The sequence below is a fragment of the Erpetoichthys calabaricus genome, chromosome 4, assembly GCF_900747795.2.
Source record: "Erpetoichthys calabaricus chromosome 4, fErpCal1.3, whole genome shotgun sequence".
NCBI lineage: Eukaryota > Metazoa > Chordata > Cladistia > Polypteriformes > Polypteridae > Erpetoichthys > Erpetoichthys calabaricus.
In genome coordinates this window covers 225,643,218-225,666,188 of record NC_041397.2, presented here as the reverse complement: position 1 = coordinate 225,666,188, position 22,971 = coordinate 225,643,218, and the positions used below count along the sequence as shown (strand labels likewise).

General features: G+C 37.5%; 1 protein-coding gene across 1 annotated transcript in view; it reads right to left on the bottom strand.

The window, feature by feature from the left end:
- The window catches only part of cwf19l2 (CWF19 like cell cycle control factor 2), a 140,728-nt gene that overhangs the window by 28,574 nt on the left and 89,183 nt on the right, over nucleotides 1–22,971 (bottom strand). Inside the window, exon 13 of the mRNA XM_028800398.2 lies at nucleotides 10,036–10,248. Within this exon, the coding sequence (XP_028656231.2) occupies nucleotides 10,036–10,248 (213 nt within the window). The remainder of the gene's footprint in view (nucleotides 1–10,035; nucleotides 10,249–22,971) is intronic.

Below are 22,971 nucleotides of genomic sequence, written 5' to 3'. Positions count from 1 at the left end.
CCTTCTGGATTCTCTTTTCTTCTTTAGTATGTGTGCATGATTGAGCCTGGCAAAGGACTAGCCTCTTAACCATGTGGGTATCTCATGTGATCCTAAACTCTGCGGATGTACTGCATTTATTTATTTTTTATGTTATTTTATTTATGTAATTTACTTGTGTAATATTAGATAGGAATGATATCATTCTATAGGTCAGCTTCATCTGCCATGGCGATACCATATGTTAACAATACAATATGGTAAACCTTGTGTCACTGTCCTAAGAAAACAACCCTCAATCGGAAACCAGAGCTACTCATTAATAAAGTATAATAGTTGCATAACTGGTGATAATACAGTCATATGAAAAAGTCTGGAAACCCCTCTCAGCCTGCATAATAATTTACTCTACTTTCAACAAAAAAGATAACAGTGGTATGTCTTTCATTTCCAAGGAACATCTGAGTTCTGGGGTGTTTTCCGAACAAAGATTGTTAATGAAGCATTATTTAGTTGTATGAAATTAAATCAAATGTGAAAAACTGTTCTGTGCAAAAATGTGGGTACCCTTGTAATTTTGCTGATTTGAATGCATGTAACTGCTCAATACTGGCTGCTTGCTACACCAAATTGGTTGGATTAGCTCATTGGACACAGGTGTGTCCAATCATGAGAAAAGGTATTTAAGATGGTCAATTGCAAGTTGTGTTTCTCTTTGACTCTCCTTTGAAGAGTGACAGCATGGGATCCTCAAAGCAACTCTCAAAAGATCTCAAAACAAAGATTGTGCAGTATCATGGTTTAGAGGAAGGCTACAAAAAGCTATCTCAGAGGTTTATTAAACTGTCAGTTTCAACTGTAAGGAATGTAATCAGGAAATGGAAGGCCACAGGCACAGTTTCTGTTAAATCCAGGTCTGGCAGGCCAAGAAAAATACAGGAGCGGCATATGTGCAGGATTGTGAGAATGGTTACAGACAACCCACAGATCACCTCCAAAGACCTGCAAGAACATCTTGCTGCAGATGGTGTATCTGTACATTGTTCTACAATTCAGCACAATTTGCACAAAGAACATATGTATGGCAGGGTGATGAGAAAGAAGCCCTTTCTGCACCCACGCCACAGAGTCGCTTGTTGTATGCAAATGCTCATTTAGACAAGCCAGATTCATTTTGGAACAAAGTGCTTTGGACTGATGGGAGAAAAATTGAGTTATTTGGTCATAACAAAAAGCGCTTTGCATGGCGGAAGAAGAACACCCGCTACCTACTGTCAAATTTGGTGGAGGTTCCATCATGCTGTGGGGCTGTGTGGCTAGTTCAGGGACTGCGGCCTTTGTTAAGGTTGAGGGTCAGATGAATTCAACCCAATATCAACAAATTCTTCAGGATAATGTTCAAGCATCAGTCACAAAGTTGAAGTTACGCAGGGGTTGGATATTCCAACAAGACAATGACCCAAAACACAGTTCGAAATCTACAAAGGCATTCATGCAGAGGGAGAAGTACAATGTTCTGGAATGGCCATCATAGTCCCCTGACTTGAATATCATCGAAAATCTATAGGATGATTTGAAGCAGGCTGTCCATGCATCAGCAGCCATCAACTTTAACTGAACTGGAGAGATTTTGTATGGAAGAATGGTCAAAAATACCTCCAACCAGAATCCAGACACTCATCAAAGGCTATAGGAGGCGTCTAGAGGCTGTTATATTTGCAAAAGTATTGATGTAATATCTCTGTTGGGGTGCCCAAATTTATGCACCTGTCTAATTTTGTTATGATGCATACTGCATATTTTCTGTTAATCCAATGAACTTAATGTCACTGCTGAAATACTACTGTTTCCATAAGGCATGTCATATATTAAAAGGAAGTTGCTACTTTGAAAGCTCAGCCAATGATAAACAAAAATCCAAAGAATTAAAAGTTCCCAAACCTTTTCATATGACTGTACACATAAACAAAATGATGGACCAGTACATTATGGTGTCAACCCTCTCAAATAACTTTAGAATAACTAGGGATAGTTCAACTTAGCATAAAGGCCCTAAAATGTCATGATGCTGTCCCCAGGGCTGGCAGGGACAGCTTGGGAATGGTACAGATGTTGGGCAATATTAAAGTGTGATCTATCAATTTTATTACACTTGCCATAAATAATTATGGAGGCAATATGGCATGGATTCCACTCATCTCATCAAATTATTCCTTTAATTTCAAATGGTTACATTTCCTTGTGGATGTATGATTTAACATGACAATAAACAAGGCACTGGGCAAGACCCTTTGAATAGCTAGAGCAAATCTCTATTTAAACTGCTCCTCTCATGGGCAGCTGTATGTTGCTATCTCAAAGGTGAGCAGCAGCAAGAAATTGTTTATTTGTGCCTCTGATATCGTACAGTAAAAATCACACTTTAACAGGAAGTATTACACTGACTGCTTTCTTATGAATTGGTGTGGTATTAATCAAAATTAAATGAAAAGCCAATTTATCATTATTATGAAACACCATGGTACTTCTTTATGTAAAGCGTCTTAGCCTTCAAAAACTGTATTAACATTAAACGTCTGAAACTGTTTAAGAGATCTATTGAGAGCTTTTATAAGTGCAGGCAAAGAATGATAAACTGTAATCTGAAGCTTTCACATTACAACTGTGTCTATTTTATTTCCTTCATTTGCTTTTTACTTTTCTGTGGATCATATACTAGCTGAGTTGTATTTTCTTCACAAGAGTCAGAAAAAATCATGGTTTTGAAAGTTGTAGTGAAAAATGTGTATCCCTGATAATATAAATTTTCTCAGTAAGATTAAAGAACAAATCTAATTTGTTTAGGCTAATTTCAAACATATTGATAAACTATATAGGTTGAACCAACTGACATGTCAACTTCAATCTGTTACTTTGTGAAAAAAGTATGCATTCTTTTGACATCTCTGAGCATAATACACGAAAAAATGAGTGGGGGATACTCAACATTTTAATTTTTTAAATAAAGTAAAAAAGCAACAATTTACAGCAAAGTTTTGAAATAAAACCCAGATAGCACCAGATAAAACAGTGAGTTAGCAAATATGGTTCAGTTTACTTTAAAACAGAGGCAGAATTGTTGGAACTACTGCTTCACAACTTTAAGAATGTGGATTTAATCCTTTCAAATTGGCCAGCAAAAATTACAAATGAATAAGCTTAACCGGAAAGTTAAAGGGCTGAATATCTTGGCATATTTAATTAGCTTTACCATCTCAACATTTAGAATCACAATAAAAAATTATTGTTAACTGTTCTTAACAATCTTAAAACTATTTTCAGAAAGAACAGATGAACTGAACCTGTATTTTATTCTGATCTCCACTTTTGGGATTGAATATAAGTATTCAGACTTCTTCACTTTCAGCACATTTTACTGTGCTGTAGATTTAAATTAAAATTGACAAATTTGTCATCTTTGCCAAACAGGATAGGTTGCACCTCTCCACAATATGGAGTGCAACAGTAAAGGGTCTTAAATCCTTATATAAATGGGAGATTTCAGTTTTTGATTCTTACTATATTTCAAACCTTTCTGAAAACATGTCTTTACTTTGTTATTATAAGTTACTGAGTGTACAGCAAATTTATCAATTTAAAAAACAAAACAAATTGTGCAGAAATAAAAGGGATCTGAATACTTTTTGAATCCACTGTACAGATTTACTTTTTTTGATTTAAGGTGTAGGACAAGACAAGGATGCCCTCTTTCACAACTGTTTTACACCAATACCTATTAATTATACTCTATGCATTTGTTCAACAGTGTGACTGTCTGGGAATTTAGAGAAGAACATTCAAACAAAATCTTTCCATGTACACAGATGTATTCAATTTGCTTCAAAGCATTAATCTGTAGCTTACACTCACTTATGGGTACTTATTATTTCAAAAGAAAGTATTTTCATAAGGTTTTCTACAGAAAATTTTCAAAGCAGCAAAAATGAATTCAATTGAATACCTTATTAAACCAGAACCGCAATACACAACAAACAAACAAATCTGTGCATTACTCTTCATTACAAATATAAACCATTTTCTTTTCTAAACAGTCGCTTTAATTATCAATACTATTGATTTAAGGTGCTCAATGAAGCCTCTGGATTGGGTCAGACTTCACTGTCAGAAGAAACACATTATTATATTTTGTCATTTAAACCATTAACCAAAAAACAACTCCAATTTTCATGTCTAAGAAAGGAATTATTTGAATTCCATTATTTACTCAACATAAATATTAGATATAACAGATGCAATTTACACAAACGCAAAAATTCTACAATGCTTCAAAATTTATTAAATAAAGCAAATTTTCTTAACAGAGTCAATGTTTTATGTAATAGAAGTAATTGAAAAGGTGTTTCACATCGAGTACAAAGAAATCACCAAAGTTTTTGCAAATATCGCCAAACTCTGCAAAATGCATTGAAGTCAGTGGATAAACTAACTGAACTAGATTTGACTGGATTATAATGGTGCAATCATCTTGAAAGTGTCCCTGAGGGCAAGGGAAACATCTACTAACTATACTGGACTGACTGTGGCCAAAAAGGTGACCTGAGCTGTGTGGCAGTGGTGCCAATTACTGCACTACCGTGCCTCCGTGAGAAATCAGAAATAATGAACTAATGAGAACTTTAAACACTGGAAATTCAAAGAAATGATTGCCAAAGAGAATAGTTTTTTTTAATCCAGTCTCACTGGGCTTTTTAAGTGTCCCAAAGGGCTAGGGAAGCACCTGCTGGACGAATTTTTGGCCAAAAAGGTGACCTGAGCTATGAGGCAGCACTGCCAACCACACCATGCCTCTTTGAGATTAAATTAATTGAATTATCAGAGCAGTAAAATTTATTACTGACAGCGGCAAAAGGAGCAGGCAGCATGAATTCAGAGGCATGAACCCCACAAGCTCAGTGTATAAAAGATTTACTAAAAAACAGGAGAGGGATAGAGAAAGATAGACCAGGAATCCATCTAGTCCTTGGAATCAGCAGAAGGGGGCTGGAAATCACTGCTGATCCAGGACTCATTCTTTTTTTTTTTATATATATAAAAGTCAGTCGGTCCACAGAATCTGTGGACAACCGGATCGGATCGTCTTCTCTGTGACCTTCCTGCCTGAAGCAATGAAAGCCTGCTCAGACAGTAAGCTGGAAGCCAGGCAACACGACACTTCCACTGCATACTGAGCAAGCTCAAGCTTAAATTCAACCTTATCACCCAGAACTCCATGGGGTCATCAGTGAGCACAGGATTATTTGCACCAATACACCCCAGGTAGTCACTCACCATGCGGTCTAGCTGCTGGTGTTGACTGCTGCTATTGCCACCCTTTGTTGGGCTGGGTCGTTAAGTCTGGAAGAAGACTCCATACATCCATCAGATTGCTGCCGCCACCACCACGGCTGCTGCTAATATTGACAGCTCTTTGATGGACATGTGGAGAGGAAGCAGGGAGGTGATGGTGGGGGTATGCCTCAAGCAGCTTCCTGGTAAGGACAGAATGGAGGTGGCACATCCTCCAATCCTGTTGGCTGGGCTCCATAAACTAGCCCATCTTGGATTTTTACTGGGCTGTGGTTCACTGCCATGAGCTGTTCCCACAGATGCTCCACCATGTACATGGGGTAGAGTTCCACTGCATGGCTGCATCACGAACCAACCCATGGAACGGCAGGTGGTAGTGCTGCTGTTGCATTTTTGGAAGCAAAGCACTGGCAGTAGGGGAGCGGTGAAGATGGCCGCAGTCCTACTGTGCCTTGCTCAGAAGCCAAACCCCAGGTAAGTTCAGAGGAACCTCTGCACCACAAGGTTGAGTATGTAAGCAAAGAATGGCATGTGGGTCAATTTGCTGAATTGCCAGGAGGATGGTGCTGTTGTCTGATACCACACTGCCCATCTGGAGCTGCTGGGCAGTCATCCACCTTAGGCCCTGACCCTTGAAGGCAGCAAGTATCACAGGCCCAGTATGGCTCCTCTTACACAGACACACCAGCTCCAGTACAGCCTAGTACTGGCCGTGCACAGCCATAGTATAGCTCCCTAAATCCCTTTATCCGCTCTAAATGTGTCTAACACCTCCCCCAACAACTCCTGTTCATCACTTTCTGGTCTATTCTTGCCTCCTTTTGGACTTTTTCCTCAGAGATACCCCAAGGTGTGATTAAACAGCAGGAGGGATTCCTCCTCAGGGGAACCTGTTAAGGATATGAAGCCTTGGTCACAGCTCGTTGGCTGCACAGAGCTGCTTTGATTGCATAGTTGCTTACTGCTTCTGCTGCTGGCCATCACTGCAAAACTGCCAGGTACTGCTGCAGGCGGCCGAAAGGACGTGGATGGGTTGGTGGTAGTACGCCTTGACCAACTCCACCCTTCATGGGAATTGAATAGCATTGTTGAGGGGGAAAAATATAAAATACACAAACACACAAAACAACAGGAGGACAAATACATGTGTTTTTTTTTTTTTTTTAAACACTGCTGCACAGAAAGCCGCCAAACCTCCACAACCCTTTAACAACAAAAGACATGGATGGGAACGATAACCATGAACAAAATTCAACAAATGACCACAAACTAGCAATAAGTTATATAAAAAAAAAAAACTATCACAACAGCACTGAACACCTACGAAAAATGAAACCCCAATAGCAATAAGACCTTTAATTTATTTCTTTCTACCACTAAGTCCCACAGAGTCTGTAATGCAGAAGTTCAACATAATATATCCGGGGAGTGGTCCCATCCAATGTTGGCTGCAACAGCTCCGGGGAATTTGGTGTTGGCCACTCTGAGATTCTTGGATCTACTCTGACAGATGTATTGATCAATGATTATTATAAAATAACTATGATTGCTTAACATTTGTTGGCTGTCTGGTGTGAACATTCTGCTTCAGGTCAAAAAATGACCTCTTTATCAAATGTATTAGTATATTTGCTGTAAAGCTTATGATCATTCATAGCTCAACTTCAGCTTATATATAAGGCCCCAACATTCTGCTATAGAGCAATTCTGGTGTAACTATCAAACCTTAGCTTTCTTAATGACAGTGAATCAACCAAGTTCAAGAGCAAAAAAAGGACCCCTAAAAGTTGACACAATCCCAACTAGTTTAACATTGTGGATTATGTCATTTTGTGGTAGTAGGTATTTTCATTAGATAGTGGGGCCTCATTTTACTGAGGATGAAAAATATGCATTAAATAATTCTGTCCACCAATATTGTTCCAAAAGACTACAGGATCATGCAGATGACCTCTTAAATATTTAACAGTTTAACAGTTGTTACTACAGGATTTCTTCTAGCTGAATTTATACTGTTGTTATATAAATATTGATAGAATTTATAGCAAAAACGGTTTGGAGAACCCAGGAGTCCTGACATTTTTTGAATATCCTTTCTAGTTAAATACAGAATATATTTGAAGGCTATCAACATCTAGCCAGAGACAAGTGGTCTTGTTTTCTTCTCAGGTTTTGCACTACTGTCTAACTGTAAAATGACGAATCCCAAAATGTTTTCTTATAGCTGTTAATATTTACTTTAAACTGACAACCACTTTCAACATTCTTCACTTGGTGGTGGCTGGCTATAGATTGTGGCAAGGTTTATTACAATAACCTTGAAGTAGAGTGCCAAACTGAATAAATGTAAGACCTTTATATAACAGAGATCCTTAAGGCACAGAGAACTGGAATCTAATCTGACAGTAAGACTGGGAAGTAATTAAAAATTTGGTCAATTAATATGGTATAATGCATTTGTATATTCTATCCAGAGTAAAACACATTTTTTAAACAAATCTATTAATATTATTAACTTTGCATACAAACATACCTCACACTATGCTGGCATGGAATCGACAGCACCTATTCAACCTTTTTGACTCAATAAATGTACAGCAACTAACTCACTCACACTGCTACCACCAAGAGAAAACAGCACAAGGCAGAGCTTTTCCCGGTAATTTCTTTCTGTTTGCATCAAATCAACAATAGGGGTGAAGCATATATTATTCTGATCAACAATTTTAAAGGAGCAAGCTCACTTATTACACACAGTTCACATACTAGTACATGCACAAAGGGATTACCTTCAAACACTAATGCTCCAACATAAAATTACATTTCCTATTTTCTTTTCTATTCATAGACTTCCATGTTTCATGGTAAAACATTTTTTACATTTAAATATGTTTAAGTTTTTTATTGATTTAGCATATCAGCATTTTGGTTTTTTTTTTTTCTTCTTTGAAATCAATGCTGCAATCTTGTATATCGGGTCAAGTTCAGAATATTTGGCACAGGCCAATAATAAAAGCAAAGTTCCATTATAAATATGGTCAATGTGCAGACCAAATCTGAATGGTGAATATTATATAAACTGTTTAATCAACGGATTGACTGAAGCCTCTGATACAGTAGGTTTAGAACATAACATTCCACATTCTACTCCTGAGAAGTGAGAAAATGGACCATTTTAAAGAAAAGAATTGGGTCATTTTGAATTTAATGGCAGCAACATGTCTCAAAAAAGTTGGGACAGGGCCATGTTTACCACTGTGTAGCATCCCCACTTCTTTTAATAACATTCTGTAAATGTCTGAGAACTGAGGAGACCAGTTGCTGGACTTTTGGGAGAGGAATGTTGTCCCATTCTTGTCATACATATTATTCTACCTACTCAACAGCCCTGGGTCTTCTTTGTCCTATTTTTTGTTTCATGATCTGCCAAATGTTTTCAATTGGTGAAAAAATCTAAACTGTAGGCAGGCCAGTTCAGCACCTGGACTCTTCCACTATGAAGCCATGCTGTTGTAAATATGACATTTAGCATTGCCTTGATGAAATATGCAAGGCCCTCCCTGAAAAAGACGTTGTCTGGATGGGAGCATATGTTGTTCTAAAACCCGTATAAACCTTTCAGCACTGATGGTGCCTTTCCAGATGTGAAATCTGCCAAAACCATAGGCACTCATGCACCCCCATACCATTAGAGATGCAGGCTTTTGTACCGAGTATTGATAACAAGCCAAAAGGTTTCTCACATCTTTAGTACAGAGGACGCATGTCCATGTTTTCAAAAAGAATATCAAATTTCGATTTTTCTGACCACAGAAAAGATTAAATGAGCTTTGGCCCAGACAAGACGGTGGTGTTTCTGGATCATGTCCACATATGGCTTCTTCTTTGCACGATAGAGCTTTAACCATTATTTGTGAATGGCACGGATAACTGTGTTCACAGACAATGACTTCTGGAAGTGTTCCTGGGTCCATGCAATGATTTCCATGACAGAATCATGCCTGTTTTTAATGCAGTGCAGCCTGAGAGACAGAAGATCACAGGTATTCAATCTTGATTTTTGGCCTTGTCCCTTGAACACAGAGATTTCCCCATAATTTTGGAATCTCCTAATGATATTACTTACTATAGACAATGAGCTTTTCAAAGTCTTCGGAATTTTACGTTGAGAAACATTATTTTGAAATTGTTCCAGAATTTGAAGACACAGTTTTTTTGCAGACTGGTGAACCCCTGTCCATCTTTACTTCTGAGAGACACTGCCTCTCTAAGATGTTCTTTTTATACCCAATCATGTTACTGATCTGTTGCCAATTAATCTAATAAGATGCAAAATGTTCCTCCAGCTGTCTCTTTTTAGTACCACTTACTTTTTTAGCCTTTTGTTGCCCCCGTCCCAACTTTTTCAAGACGTGATGCTGCCATCATTTTCAAAATGAGCCCATATTTTCATGAAATATATGTCTCAATTTCAACATTTGGTGTGTTTTCTATGTTCTATTGTATATAAAACATGGGTTTATGAGATTCACAAATCATTGCATTCTAGTTTTATTTACATTTTACACAGCATCCCAGCATTTTTGGAATTGGGGTTGTAAATATATCACTGAAAACGCTATATTGACAGGGCATGTGCTATCACAATTACCAGCTTAAAGCATATCATACCAATGACGTTTCTGAGCATCACAATCTTAAACCAAATACCTTTGAACCAATAGAAATGATGAGATGTTTAGGCAGTTCAGAGCTGTCAAAGCAGAAGGGACACTTCTCCATTCTCTCTGCAAGTCGCCTGTGTTCCCGAATGGCTGCTTGTCTATGGTGCTCATCTCCTTCTCCAGATCTGCTTTTTTGAGCTACACTGGAGACAAACATGTCATCCAGGGTGTGGTAATCCCGGTCCATCTTTCCCATTAGCTGTCAAAAAGAAAATAAGTATACTATAAACAACTGCATATGTGCTAAAATTCTAATGGTTAGTATGGTTAGTTTACTTCTTTAAATAAGCAGATGAAATAATGTTAAAGATAAATACTACCAAGTACTGAAGAACAGAGCTGAAATACCTTGTTAAACCAAACAAATAATGAAAACCCAAACATTACCAATAAAATTATTTTGCATAACAGAATAACTAGGTTTTATTTAACAACTCTGTCAGTTTGAAGCAAACCTCCATAAGACATGAAAACAATATGTATATAAGTTTAAATTGTAATAATTAGCATTTTTAACCTTTCTCATAGCTGAAAACAAGTATTTTTGTATTTACTACTTATGAATCCATTTTTATGCTGATGATTTGCTGAATCACTGTCTCAGAAATAATCTACTCAACTAACACCTACCTCTTTCAATATTATAATTGTCGTTTAACTTTTAAGTTCCTAATTCATGCAATTTTAGAACATCTCCAACTCTGTAACAAAATCTGAGAGCTTGATATAAAACTATGAAAAAGAGAGGCTGAAAACATCCTACTGAGGACAGAATTACACTCTGTTAAAAAACATTAAACTCTAAATATGTTTCAGTTCATGAAAACTAGGACTTTGGAAATTATTTTTCTCCCTCACAACACTTAAATTAGAGGCCAACTTTAAGCAATATTTACTGTTGTGGCAATATGCTGTGTTCATTTACCTAATCAAATTGGGACACTGAAGGAGAAAGATACATTTGAAAAAGAAAAATGACGTTCATTATTATGATCATTTTGTAAATAAAATCCTAGCCATGAAGCTAAGAAGAAGTAGAAGAAGAATGTCCTTTCATCACAGGTGGCACAGTGGTAGTGCTGCTGCTTTGCAGTAAGGAGACAGTGGAAGATTGTGGGTTCGTTCCCGGTTCCTCCCTGTGTGGATAGCGCTTTGAGAACTGAGCAAAGCGCTATATAAATGTAATGAATTATTATTATTATTATTATTATCAATCTATTTTCTCAACCAACTCTTTCCAATAAAGATAAAAAATACCAAGCATGTTGAAGTCTTGTTCATTCTTCCGTAACAATCTATATATATAGTTCACTAAGTCCATGGCAAGCAATACGCACGCAAACCATGTGAAGCAAGACGCACGCAAGACAAAGCCACGTCCGCCAACAATTCACTAAGCAGCCGACCATGGTACGTAAGACAGAGACCAGACCATTGCAAGCAAGACGCACGCAAGTCCATGGCAAGCAAGATGCACGAAAGACAGAGCCCTGCCCACCAACTCTAAGACCAGGGGATATGCACGACAGAGCCCCGCCTGCCAACTCTAACCCTCCTCCCGAGTCCACCCTCTCTCTCGAGGCACGTAGCACCTCACCAAACACTGCCTCAGTCGCTCTAGTCTCTGCTACAGTCCACATGCACCTCTGAGCCACGTTGACTTTTCATTGTTATTTTTGGTTCCGGCTGCTTTTCTATATATAATCCACCAAGTCGCCCGACCATGGGATACGCACGCACGCACGCACGCAAGACAGAGCCCTGCCCGCCAACTCTAACCCTCCTCCCCGAGGCATGCGCACTTTCTGCTCATGTGCCTGCCCCTAACTCCTAATCAAACACATCCTGAGGTCGCTTTCTCCCGCGTCACCCTTGCTCTTGAGGCATGCGCACTGCCTGCTCATGTGCCCGCCCCCAACTCCTCACCTGAGTCACTTTCATCTGTGTAGGCACGTGAGAGAGACACACCCACACAAGCGCGCAAGAGAGACACACACACACAGGTGCGCGCGAGAGACATACACACACAGGCGCGCGAGAGAGAGCCACACACACAGGCGCGCGAGAGAGAGCCACACACACAGGCGCGCGAGAGAGAGAGAGACACACACACACACAGGCGCGCGAGAGAGAGAGAGAGAGAGACACACACACACACAGGCGTGCGAGAGAGAGAGACACACACACACACAGGCGCGCGAGAGAGAGAGAGAGACACACAAATTGCCTTTATCTGCCAAAACCAGTTTTCAGTCATGGACAATTGTATGTTGCTCTCTCCAGAGTTCCATCTTTTCATTCACTCACAGTCGTATCCTCAAACTCACCCCATTTGGACAACTGTGTCGTTCAGGAAGTGTTCACCCGCCGCGGGTTGGCTAGTTTTAGAAATTTCTGGTCATTTACAAATGTAGTGCAGATGATCTTAAAAGTCACCATTCTAGAGTCAAAACTACCACATTCTCACAGAAGAGCAGTAACAGTTATTTTTTTGGCACATTTTCACACAAAGAATGTAGTTTGAAGCTTTGCAAGATGTCAAACCCTCTCACCTTTTTCACATTTTGTTATGTTGCAACCTTATACTAAAGTCATTTAAATTGTGTTTTCCCCTTATTAAGCAAGACTCAATGCCCCAATATCAAAAAATGAAAACAGGATGTTAGAATTTTTTTCAAATGTATTCAAAATAAAAAATGTTCACATGTACACAAGCATTCAAAACCTTTAATAAGTACTTGAAGCACTTTTGGCAGCAATTGCAGCCTGGAATCCTGTTGGTTTTGAGCACCAGACACCTGGATTTGGGGATTTTCTGCTGCTGTTCTCTGCAGATCCTCCCAAGCTTTGACAGGTTGGATGGAGACTGTCGGTGAACAGCTATTTTCAGGTCTCTCTGAAAATGTATAATTGGGTTCAAGTCTGGGCTCTGGCTGGGCTACTCCAGAACATTCACAGAACTGTCACCAATTCACCACTGAACTTGTCTTTGCTTTGTTGTTAGGGTTGTTGTCCTGTGGGGAATGCGAACCTTTAGACTTGTAAGAGGTTGAGAGCAAACTGGAGCAGGAGTTCATTAAGGATATCTCTGTACATTACTCTGTTCTGTTTTAACTCAATCCTGACTAGACTCCCAGTCCCTGACACTGAAAATCAAACCCACATCTTGATGTTGCCACCATCATCATTCATTCATGGAATAGTATTGAAGTAAAGTGATGAATGGTCCCTGGATTCCTCAAAACTTGATACTCAGATTTAAGGGCTTACATTTCCATCTTGGTTTCATCAGACCAGAGAATCTTTTTTCTCAAGGTCTGAGATTCTTTTAGGCACCTTTCTGAAAACCCCAAGCGGGCTTTAATGTGTTTTTAACTTGGGAGACACTTCCTTCTGGCCACTCTGTCCTAAAGCCCAGATGAGTTGGGTGTTCTGTTCTATTTGCCAACACAGATTCTCTGAAGATCAACCAGAGTGACCATTTGGCTCTTGGATACCCCTCTTACCAAGGCTCTTACTACCTTGATCGCTCAGTTTGTCCAGGCAGCCAGCTCAGGAAGAGTAGTCTTTGTGTCTACCTTCTTACATTTAAGAATTATAAGGACCTCTGAGATTCTGGGAACCTACAATTCTACAAAAAAACTTTTTGTAGGCATCCCCAGATCTGGGTCTCAAAATAATCCTGTCACTTAGGTCTGAAGACATTTGCATCGACCTCACAACTTGGTTTAGCATCATCAATTGTGGAACCTTAAACAGACATGTGCCTTTCCTAATCACGCCCTGTGAATTAAATTTACCTCAGGTGGACTCCAAACAAGGTGCACTGACATCTCAATGATGATCAACAGAACTGAAATGCGCCTGAGCCATATTTCATGTGTCACAGCAAACAGCCTGAATATTTGAGTCAAGGTGACATTTTCAGTTTTTCATTTGTAATAAATGTGTAAAAATGTTGTTTTCTTTTGTAATTGGGGATATTGAGTGTTGCATAATGAAGAGGAAAAAAATGAACTTAAAACAATTTTAGCATAAGGCTGCAACATAACAAATCGTGAAAAAAGTAATGGGTTCTAAATACATTCTGAATGCACTGTGCTTTAATATAATTTAACATAATGCTTTATTATAACTCTACTACTTGAGTGTTTAGACTTTAGTTTTGAAACAATAATTGCTCTTAACGCCTGAACAACAGTATTTAGATTAATACCAGATGGCTTAAAAGTGTGATATGATATTTCATATGCCACACTACTTGCATAGACTTATTTTGCTCAACTGGAAGAATCTTAATTGACCTTCTACAATTCTGTGGGAAAATAATTTTCTTAATATCTCACACAGAAAAATATCAAATTCTCTTCACAATGATCTGTTCAAAACATCTTCAAAATTGGCAAGGACAAATGAGTATAATTCTAAAGTAAACATGCGGGGCTTGTACATAACTTTTTAACTCGTCCACTATTCAAAAATCTGTTTTAGATGGCACTTTGTTAGGTATAGACTTGAGTGCCAAGTTCTCTTTGTATTGTTTATTATAAATATTATTGAGGTTGTGTATCAAAATGGAGTCCTTAGTACATGCTAAGGAGCCCTCTTCAGAAAAAATAAGCAAGCTTTACAGAAATGCCCATGTACCATCAGTGACTCAAAGACAATCTCGAATATGTGCACATATGTAGAAAGAAGAATATATAAGTTGGTACAATCAGTTTGTGTCTCTGTTAATTACTTATCATGCTGAAACTGCCCTCATTAACATGTCTGAAAATCTGGATCAATAAGGTTATGCTCTGGAAAAAGAAGTGCTTCTATAAAACTGTAAGAAACAATAACTACTTTCATGTTTACTATCTATTATCCTTTAAATGAGGAACTTATTTGGAAAGTAAGTACATGTATTATAAACTAAAAGACATCAACATCAAGATATTCTGGGCCTCAGAAAGCAGTTAAAAAAACGCAGGGAAATGAACAATGAAGAAAGTACTTTATAAGTAAAGAGTTCAAGGACAATTCAAAAAGAATACAGACATCATTGAACAACAAAGTCTATCAGCTTCTCTCAAGGTAAGAATTCATTATAGCTTTAAGCTGAAAATGATTATGGTATCCCTTTAAAATTAGACGAGTTTAAGCAATCTGCAGAAAAGAAACTGCTGCATGCAATACAAGTCAACCAATTTTAATTATGCCACTTAAATGACAGGGACCATTACTAAAGCTGTTGCTCACGCATGCTATTTATATGGATGGACTTCACCAAGGGCAGAAACAGTGCTTCTCATAAGTTTAATCCTCATAGCTGCAAATACGACATGGTTATTGACACAGTTTGAAAAATGCTTAGGGAAAACTGGTTAAAAACAAATACTTTATTACTGTATTGTCTCAATAGGAAATTCATGCAGAGGCCACTAACCATTGGGAAAAAAAATCAACTAACACACAAAATGTCTCTGATAAACATGTTTTAGAACTTTGTCTCATGTATAACACATTACATGGAATGCTATACACTGTTTCTTGTCTCTACAGTTGATTTTTGTTTTTTTTTGCATTGAAAAAGACAGTCCGTAAAGTGTTTGCAGGTTTTGGCGCTATTTTAATTCCAGATCTGGACAGGATGTGTGCTGTACTTTCTGACACGCCAAAACAATCAGGGAGAGTGTGGTAAATGTGGTGAACGACCAAGTTGGAGTAGACTGTTTGCTGATGTCTGCATAACATTCCTTGCAATAAATCCTGGCGTGGTTACCTCTTTCAATAGAAATGTCAAGGAAACTGATGCATCCGTTCATTTTTTTTTTCCATTGTGAACTGGAATGCAGGGAATACTGAGTTGATGGATTTCGTAACGATAACTGTGAATAAGCCGCAGCCCAGAGGTGGGCAGTGTTGGTCCTAAAGGGCTGTAGGTTTTCATTCCAACCCAATTGCTTAATTAGAAGTCCATCCTTTCCAATCTCAGACCTAATTTAAATGTGTGGCTTGTTAATCTGCAATGTTAGATTATTTTTTTCTTTCCAAGGGTATCATCCAAATGATTTGAAGCCTAAAACGGATAATTTTCAGTATGTCACATTTTTCTCATAAGTGTTTTATTAAACCAAAGAGTTCATGATGAATCCACACAGGTGTAATTGGAAATAAGTTTGATGGAGAATTGCTGGCTCCTTTGTCATTTGCATCTTATTGCTAATAAGGATCCATTAAAAACAGGCTTAGGGGTTACCTGAACAAGTGAGACCTCTAAAATGAAGCATCAAAATGTCACTTGAGCAATAAGTGCTTCATTAGCAATAATTGACTTCTCATTATGAAAATGGTTTGGAACAAAAACCTGCAGCCACTGCAGCCCTCCAGGACCAACAATGCCCACCCCTGCCATAGCTCTTAACAAGTTAATTAAGGTATGGGACCTTTGCAGTGTCCAAATCTTTGCATGTTGCTCCTTCCCTTTTGTCACTGTACAATTGTACAAAACAAAAACAACATACTAATCTTGCATAAAATGCAGAAAAGAAACATTAACATTATGCCTCTTGGTGATCAGTTCATCTTCTGCTCACTTAACTATTCACAGTAACAGATCATTTTAAGTAAGGGTGCCCATACTCCAGCATGCCACTGTATATACAGAAACAGAGAAAAGAAGGGATTCAAAAAGTATGAAAAGATTAAAGGTCACAGAGGTTCTCTGCATATAAACTATTCTGAGGTGATGAATTGCATATAAACTGCAATTCATTCAGGTGTTCAAAAGAGGCAATAAAAATCTAAATTCAGGCTATTACCATCTACGTTGAATGATAAATTTAAAAAGCCTAATATCTAAAATTTTCCTTGATTGCATGCAACTGTTTCTGCAGTAGAAGGTTACACATTTACTACAATAGCTAATGAAAACAAAAAACCACATACACAGTATTTTTGGAGTCAACAGTAACTGTATGACTTCCTTAATCAAGCAAATAGTATATACATAACTACAAATTACTAGATACAATATAATAAAAAGGAGAGCAATGCCTGAAGTTTATAATTTTCAAGAATTACATTTTTTTCAGAACATACAACTGGGTCTTTTGATGGACTGGTACCCTTTCCAGTGCTGGTTCTTGTCTTGTGCCTACTTCTGCCTGGACAGTCTACAGTCCTCTGCAATCCTTAATTTAATTATACAGTTTTAAGAATATATATTATCATGTTATAATTGTGCCAAAGATAATGTCACTTTTTAAATGTTACCAATTTTTTGTCTTTTTTTAAGTTTGAATGTAAACAATCAAATAAAAGTGATTAGTGAGCATCTTCCTAAGAGTTGGCTTAACACTTAAAAGATAGCAAATCTCACCATCCAAGAGCTTTATAGAAAAACAGTGATGCAGGAAGTGGAATCTGCAATGCCTGCCGTTTTGATCTGAGTAGCTATGGAGACAGTGACGTCTTCGGAGTTTATTAATATTTGTCCTAAAGGAATGTGTTAGTTTTAAGATTATATTTTAAATAATGGACAATTATAGCCAATATAAAAGTCTACATGAGGCTTTGTTCTATAAACATTTTAGGTAACACTTATTCAGTTTCAGAAAAAAACCTAACCATTTTACAATTTCCTATACATTTATTACACTGAATGCAGACTTCATATACTATAGAACATGGCTAATATTCTTTTCTGACAAGCAAATACAGTAATCCCTCCTCCATCGCGGGGGTTGCGTTCCAGAGCCACCCGCGAAATAGGAAAATCCGCGAAGTAGAAACCATATGTTTATATGGTTATTTTTAGAATGTCATGCTTGGGTCACAGATTTGCGCAGAAACACAGGAGGTTGTAGAGAGACAGGAACGTTATTCAAACACTGCAAACAAACATTTGTCTCTTTTTCAAAAGTTTAAACTGTGCTCCATGACAAGACAGAGATGACAGTTCTGTCTCACAATTAAAAGAATGCAAACATATCTTCCTTTTCAAAGGAGTGCAAAGCAAGCAGTCAAAAAAAAAAATCAATAGGGCTTTTTGGCTTTTAAGTATGCGAAGCACCGCTGGTACAAAGCTGTTGAAGGCGGCAGCTCACACCCCCTCTGTCAGGAGCAGAGAGAGAGTTAGAGACAGATAAAAAATCAATACGTGCCCTTTGAGCTTTTAAGTATGCGAAGCTCCGTGCAGCATGTCCTTCAGGAAGCAGCTGCACACAGCCCCCCTGCTCACACCCTCCTACGTGAGAGAGAGAGAGAGAGAGAGAGAGAGAGAGAGAGAGGAGAGAGAGAGAGAGAGAGAGAAAGTAAGTTGGGTAGCTTCTCAGCCATCTGCCAATAGCGTCCCTTGTATGAAATCAACTGGGCAAACCAACTGAGGAAGCATGTACCAGAAATTAAAAGACCCATTGTCCGCAGAAACCCGCGAAAAATCCGCGATATATATTTAAATATGCTTACATATAAAATCCGCGATGGAGTGAAGCCGCGAAAGGCGAAGCGCGATATAGCGAGGGATCACTGTAACACAATGCAGTAAAAAAGTTGTTTTTTTTTTTCTGGCTGAAAAAACAATGGCAAATTTGCAACTATTATAGATTATTATAGAATGTGAAGGGTTAAAGAAAATAATATTTAAAACATATCAATATGACCTTGTGGAAAGAATGGCTTTCAAAATAAATCAAGGAAGTAAGGTGAATGAATCAAGTGTCATCAGAAAGTGGCAAAGTGGTCAGGGGAGGAGTATGGTAATAGGTGTTCGAGGCTGACTAGATCGCTCCTGCTGAACAGCACAGAGCAGGAGTGATCGTGGGCTCCTAGGAATTCTGCAGACACCAATGGAGTCACGCTTAGCATATTCCAGTCAACGCTGAGGGAATGTGATCGGGACAAGAGATGTGAGGGGACCACTTTGTCAGGGTCTTGGCCCCGGGAAATAAATGAGCATGGCAATACGAGTAAGAGAGGCACGGGGAAGGAAACAAAGGCAATTCTGACTATGATTTTATCCTTCATTTTAATGGAGTATTTAATGTTATTTATGTGAACAACTTGTAGCACTTGATTTTATTGTTTAAACAAGACTATTTTTTAACATCATAAGTGTTAAATGGCAAAGTTCAGCAATGGATTTGTTATAGCAAAAATGATATACTCGCCAGTGACTTTGTTCGGCAAATATTTTCGTAGAAATTCACCTTGCAGCTCTCAGGCAAACATTTTTCCCTAGCTCCCCATATTACTTTTCCAGGCCAGTGTGCCATCATACAACTGTAGCAGCCATGCACAGAACTTTCACACATTACCACTGTAAAACTGCTGAAGATCTGTTTCAAGCATGTGTGATGTCACAACCAATCGGTACTCTAGCTTTCAACCTTGTATATGTATAGAATGAGTACTGCCACCAGATATTTAACACTGATCTTGGACTGCAGGCAGTGCAGTGCTGCAGGGCTAATTTGCATGGATAATTGGCCACGTGTCACAACTATGATCCAAAATAAGCCTTAAAGGAGTACTCCCCCTCAATAGAAAACACAGGAGAGCCTATGAAATAATAATAATAATAATAATGAAAGATTTATTACTATGCACAAAGCATATCTTTCTTCTTGATGGAAGGAGAAAGTGTAAAGCATCTGCACAGATATATGGGAAACAAAAAAGATGTTCCACATTAATAACTAAAACAACATGCCTAGTGTTAAAAAGGTATCTTATTCAAAATAAGAAAAGTAAATGATTACATGAAGAAGGGGTGAAAAATTGATCACAAAATGCTAAGACTGAAGCTGAAGATTTAATAACAGACATTTTCTAGTATATATCCCCCTCTTCCATATGTATCCTTAGAAACTGAATTATGTCAACTGGACGGTGGCTGTTTGCTGTGGTTTGATCATTTTGCATTTCCAAAGCTTTATTTCAACCTTTTAAATGTGATCATTAGGTTTTTTAGGAAATAAATGTTCAAATAACCCCAAGAGCAAGGCTAGAAAGGTCAATACTAGAACTCAAAATTATATCCTCTGAATAAAGTAACAAATCAAACATTTAATCAAATGAAGGCTCCCGAGTGTCAATTAACCAAAACAGGAATGCCCTCAATTATCAACAGACAGCATATTCAGCAAAGAAATACACAAACTTCAAGATAAATCTAAGTGAAAAGTAACAAGGCTAAATCATTTTGCAATGCTGAAATGCAAAGACAATTTCCAAGAAGCAAATGGCTGGTAATCAACAATAAAAAAAAAAACACCAAACAAACAGCAATGCATATTTACCACAAATTTCTTTAAATAAGGAGTATCATTTATAATACTGCCTAGTGCAGTCAGTATACAACTATTTCTACTTCTATTGGTTTTAAATTTTGGCAGTAAGTATCACCTCCTAGAAGATTACATTTGGAAACAGCTATTCAAGCAGTTTGTCTGGTCCTTAATAATCTTTTCCCTTTATCTTTTTACTCTTTTGTCATACATTTATGGAAATTCTAGTTGTGGTTATTGCCTCTAACCTCAAGTGACAACTATAAGGTGGAAAAGATTGTTCGAGCCACATTTGAACGAGCAAAGCAGACAGCATCCAGTAAACTCCACATGAGGGTCAGAAGGTGAGACACTGCATTTCATAATATATTTGGTTACCAGAGATAGTGATGATAAAACATTAAAACGAATTGTACCACAAAATTAAATTAAATTAAATTAAATAAAGATCTATCAATATATTTCCATACAGTACAACCACCAAAGGACAGTATGAAAAGATATCTGAACATGATCATAAAATACGCAGCACCAAAAGTCTTAAAGCAAATAAATAATACATTTTAAATTTTTGCTCAATGTACATAATCGATCTGATTCAAATGTCAGAGATGTACTAGTTCACATACCCTTAAAAATGTCACAAAAATTCCAATGGGTTCGTTAAAAGGGTTCTAACCATCAAGCCTCAAGGCAGAACTGCAAAGTTCAGGCTATACATAATTACACATAAGTAAAGGTATGCCAAGAATGAAGGGCCTGCACAAGCAACCCAAACTCAGGTTAGCAGCATCAGGCACACAGAAAATTTCCATATAAGAAAAAAAAAATTATTTGTATTTTATTTGTATTGATCATACCAAGGAAAGTTGGAAAAATTTGATTATGACAACTAAGTTGAGTTTGTTTTAAATGTTTTAGTAATATGTTAAATTATCAAAGACAATTTACAATTTAGGTAACTGCGTATTAGCACCATCTGCTGGGAGATTAATGGGGGGAACAGTAATGCAAATGTAACACTGCCAATATCTAAACATCTTTGCATTAAAGTAATACTCTAGCCAAAAACAACATTTTTAAGAGGAGTAGAAATAAAAAAAAAACTTGTGGATGAGTGTCAGAGGCAGGTGTAGTATGCACAGTGTCTGCCAAAAGACATGGGCTCTACAGCCTTTGTAGGGCAAACAATCTACAGGGCCCTGAACTTCCTTGACATCACAGTAGAGCACACAACAGACACGGGCATGCCCTAATATAACAAGAAATATTGATAATCTTGGGGGATTTCAGCAAAGGGTTTATAAAGAATTATATATCATAAACTGATTTATCTAAGCATGTGCACATTTTACATTTATACTCCGTCATTTTCTCTTCAGTAATTGAAAATATTGCTTAAAATCAATACTAAAAATAAAAATTCAAGCATTATTATATCTGGACTGATGAATTAGTGAATCACAAGATAATTCAGGATATCTCTATTTAAAAAATCTTTAAAGCTGTTTTTTGTAACAACATGCTTCAAAAGTTTGGTTAGTCAGAGAACCACTCTGTTAGCTTTAACATTTGCTATTATAAGTTTTATAATTGTAACATTAATAGATGAGTCAAACTAATTCAGCTTTTAATTGTTACAGACTCCTCGGGCTTCCATTTTCCAAATCAGTTCTTTCTTTTATTTTAATTTTTTTTTTTTACATTTGTACCAACTTTAAAGCTTCCTATGTGAAACCAAACTTGTCAGTGTTACATGAATCCCCTGTAAATCAGACTTTGTCTTGTTGTTTTCAAGGTTTCTTAAGTGACTGATCAGACTTTGTTATTGCTTATGCATGAGCACAAATCAAGAATTACAAAAAAATACTTCAGCTGTCATTGACTGTACTCAATAAATTTATAACTGTGAGACAGCATTACATTCTTGAACGTACCATTAAAATATAAAATGTGTGCTTTCACTTATAAGTTATGCTAATGACTCATTAAGTGGTTTCAGATTCATATTTATCAATAAAGTGTGCTATTTTTCTTGTCTCACTGTGTGTTTCAGTGATTATGTATTTCTGTTAACACGGTACATGTTGCATTAATAGGGAAATGTGCTTTGAAACACTAAATATATTTTAGTTTGGTATTAACAAATGGAGCAGCTCATGCCATCGCTGATGTAGAGAAACCAAATAAGCACTTTGTTTGAGTCTTGATTCGATGTTTTCTAGTAACGACTTTTGTTAGCACTGCCAGTCCTCCCGTATTTCACACTGTTATATGCATAGCTGTGAATGTGTGAGGTCCGACTACAACCCGGAACTGTATACACTAGTTAGAAAATGGACAGGTGTGCTTATTACAATCAGAGAACAAATGCAAAGCCATTGTTCATTTATCAGCAATGTGTAGAGAGAGAGGGGGTTTGGGCACACACACTGATAGCACATTGCCACACCCACCTGGATTGGGACCCAAGTGCAATGTGTAGGGCACTATTAAAAGAGATTAATCTTGTTATTTTTTCATCTCCTCTTATAAATGTGTCTCAATACAAGTAAAACGATGTCACCTCATCTGATCAGTAGCATTATTGCTCTCCCAACGGATGCAATCTGTTTCTGAACTGACTCCATAATAGGATTAAAATGGGA